This window comes from Alexandromys fortis, unplaced genomic scaffold (assembly GCF_014885135.2).
Source record: "Alexandromys fortis isolate MF-2015 unplaced genomic scaffold, M_Fortis_MF-2015_v1.1 scaffold_149, whole genome shotgun sequence".
NCBI lineage: Eukaryota > Metazoa > Chordata > Mammalia > Rodentia > Cricetidae > Alexandromys > Alexandromys fortis.
Genome location: NW_026068025.1, coordinates 3,706,839 through 3,709,896, shown reverse-complemented (window position 1 = coordinate 3,709,896; position 3,058 = coordinate 3,706,839). Strand labels below are relative to the sequence as shown.

Here is a 3,058-nt window from a genome sequence, read left to right as displayed (position 1 = left end):
TCCAGGTCTCGTAAGGTGAGCATCCAAACAGCCTAGGCTCCCACAAAGCCAATACATGCAATAGGATCAAAAACCCATTGCCATTGTTCTTGATGTCTCAGTAGTCCTCATTGTCCGCTATGTTCAGTGAGACCTGTTTTAACCCAGGCTTTTTCAGACCCAGGTCAGCTGGCCTTGGTGAGTTCCTGACACTTAACCTCTCTTAACCTATGTTGCTCCTTGAAAAATGAAAATATCCCATGGTTATTATAAGGACCCAAGGAAATATCATCAAACAAAGTGATTAGTCCATACAGTGTACCTGGCATAGTGCACAAATGTGTCTAGGCAGCCCATTCCTAGGCCGCGTCAGGATTCACAGTGGCCTGCCTAATTGTGGGGCCCCTAGAACTATGAAAAGAAGATAAGAGGGGAGAGAGGTCAAAATAAGAAAAGACAGCTACTCTGTGATTTAGAGACTCTTAGGTCCCAGTTTAACATTTGTGGAAAGCTGGGCATGGTAGCACATACCTGTAATCCCACCACTCATGAGGCTGAAGCAGGAGGATCACCTCAAATTGGAGGCTAGCCTGGGCTATATAGCAAGAGGCTGCCTAAGAACAAGAAAGCAAACAAGCAGATCTGAGGAATGAGCTGACCAATAAGAACTGGTGACTCTGACACACAGGGTGACTAACGGGGTCATCAACTCCTGAAGCCACTCCTAAAGCCAGTCCCCACATCTGCAGTGCCACACAGGGATGCGTCTGCATCCTCCTGGCTAGATGAGCACCCTTCACCCAGTTAGCCGCATGGCCACATGACCATGAAGGGCTCTGTCACAGCAGAGACAGCACAGCACAGCCCTGTCTGTCTGCTTGGAAATTATGGCCATTTGGACTGTGCTTCCTCCCACTAGGGCAGGAATCGAGAGGCAAAGAAAGGCACAGACTGGGGCTCCAAAGGGCATCGGGGAGCCCTTTCTAACTCTATGAGGCCAGCCACACTACAAACAAACACCTCCCATGCACCTGTCTGAGCTAGCATAAATCTGGCCACAGTTCTCTGGCACAGACAACTTAGCGGCCAAAGCTGGTGGCCAAGTCTCGGGATGAGCAAGGAGAAATAGGCTTTCCTGGCAGTCTTGCTGGCCCATGAGGATTCGATTCTGGGAAGCCAGGTACAGTTTCCTAGCAGGACTAGAAACAATGCCCCCCCCCTCACTGAATCGATAGTGAGAACACAGGAAACTCAAAGCCCCGATGACGATGAGCAGAAGCCTACTGTCCTCAGTTCTCAGGGTTCACGTTGCCTGAGAGACCATGCCAGCTTTGGAGCAAAGCAGAGATGCTCTCAAGACAGTTCCAGGTGTCTCTGTCTCCCTGGATGCACCGTGGATCCAGCCACCACCCCGGCTACCACACAGGGAACCTTAATAGCGGGGAGTCAAACATCAACAAGGGGGATTTGATTGTCAGTTGCATACTTGGTACTGAATAAGAGTGTCCCTACCAAAAACCATAATCTTGGCCAAGGGCCACGTATGGAGACCATTCTGCAAGGAGTGACCCTAGGGAAGAGAATGTGGGACTTAGGAGCCACCATAGCTAGGCAGTGAGGAAGAGGCAAGTGCTGGATTGGTCACTGAGTGACTTTGGGGTGCTGTGTGGGAGCCTCTCTCGTCCCAGCCCCATCTGCTGCCTTACCTGACACCTAGTCCCTTTCGGTAGTTGAGATTCACTTTGATCTGGGGGGAGATATTGCGGTCCTCGCCCTGGAATGGTGACTCCATGGGGGGTGGCTCATGCTTCCCTTGGTTCACTTCAGCACTGTCTTCTTGGTCTCCATCTGAGGTCTCCAGCCTGAAAGCTGGGGGGCTGGAAGGTGAAGTCATCCTGAGAGGGAATGATGCTCCTTACAGCCGGAACTTCTGTGGTGATGGAGATGCCAAGGCTCTCATCCCGCAGGGGAGCAGACTAGGCTGGGACCTGGAGAAGGTGATAGCGAGAAGCTGAGAGTAGGAGCTGGGGAGGAAGCGCAGTAAATAGAGCGCTTGTCTGCCACGCAGGGAGTCCTGGCTTCTGTCTTCAGCAAAGCATAAGCCACCTGTGATCCAAAGCAAGATGCTGGAGAGATGGCTCAGGGGTTAAGAGCACTGATTGCTCTTCCAGAGAGAAGCAGGGTTCAAATCCCAGCACTACAGGTTGGCTCATAAGCCCTCTGTAACTCCCTTTCCAGGGGATCCAATGTGTTCTTCTTACCTCCACAGCTCCCAGACCAGATACACACGCAGTGCACAGACACTCACACACAGAAGATAAATAATTAATTTATAAAATATTTTTAAGAAGAGGTAGGAGCATCAGGCAGTGAGTGACCATGCATGCCTTTAATCCCACCACGTAGGAGGCAGAGGCAGGCCTGGTCTACAGAGCTGGTTCCAGGACAGCCAGGGCTACACAAAGAAACCCTGTCTGGGAAAAACAAAACCAAAAAAAGGAGGGGGGGAGGAGTAGGAGCAAGAGGATCAGAAGTTCAAAGTCATCCTCAGCTACATAGAGTTTGAAGCTAGCCTGGTCTACTCTGCCTCAAAAAATAAGAGAAAGGAAGGAAGGAATTGGGGGATAAGGAGATAGTTTAATCAGCAAAGTGCTTGCCACACAACCTGGAGGACCTGAACCTGGACCCCCAGTCCCCATATAAAAAGCCAGACACTGAGGTATATCTTTAATTTCAATGAGAAAAGGCAGAGACAAGAGACTCCCTAGGGCTCGCTGGCCAGCCAGTCTAGCTGAATTGGTGAGCTCAGTGAGGTGTCCTGTCTCAAACAATGAAATTGAGTGTGCCGAGGAGGACATTCCATATTTACCTCTGGCATCTACACACATCCACATCCACAGGAAAAGAAAGGAGCTGGGTGGTGGTGGTGCACGCCTTTAATCCCAGCAGTCAGGAGGCAGAAGCATGCGGATCTCTGTGAGTTCCAGGCCAGCCTGGCCTACAGAGTGAGTTCCAGGATAGGCCCCAAAGCTACACAGAGAAACCCTGTCTCAAAAAAAAAAAAAAAAGAAAGGAAGGA

General features: G+C 50.5%; 1 protein-coding gene across 1 annotated transcript in view; it reads right to left on the bottom strand.

Annotated features, from left to right (window-relative positions):
- Positions 1-3,058, bottom strand: part of Trpv2 (transient receptor potential cation channel subfamily V member 2) — a 22,089-nt gene that overhangs the window by 17,513 nt on the left and 1,518 nt on the right. Inside the window, 1 exon segment of the mRNA XM_050163770.1 lies at positions 1,686-1,967. Coding sequence (XP_050019727.1) covers positions 1,686-1,873 — 188 coding nt within the window. The 5' untranslated portion in view covers positions 1,874-1,967.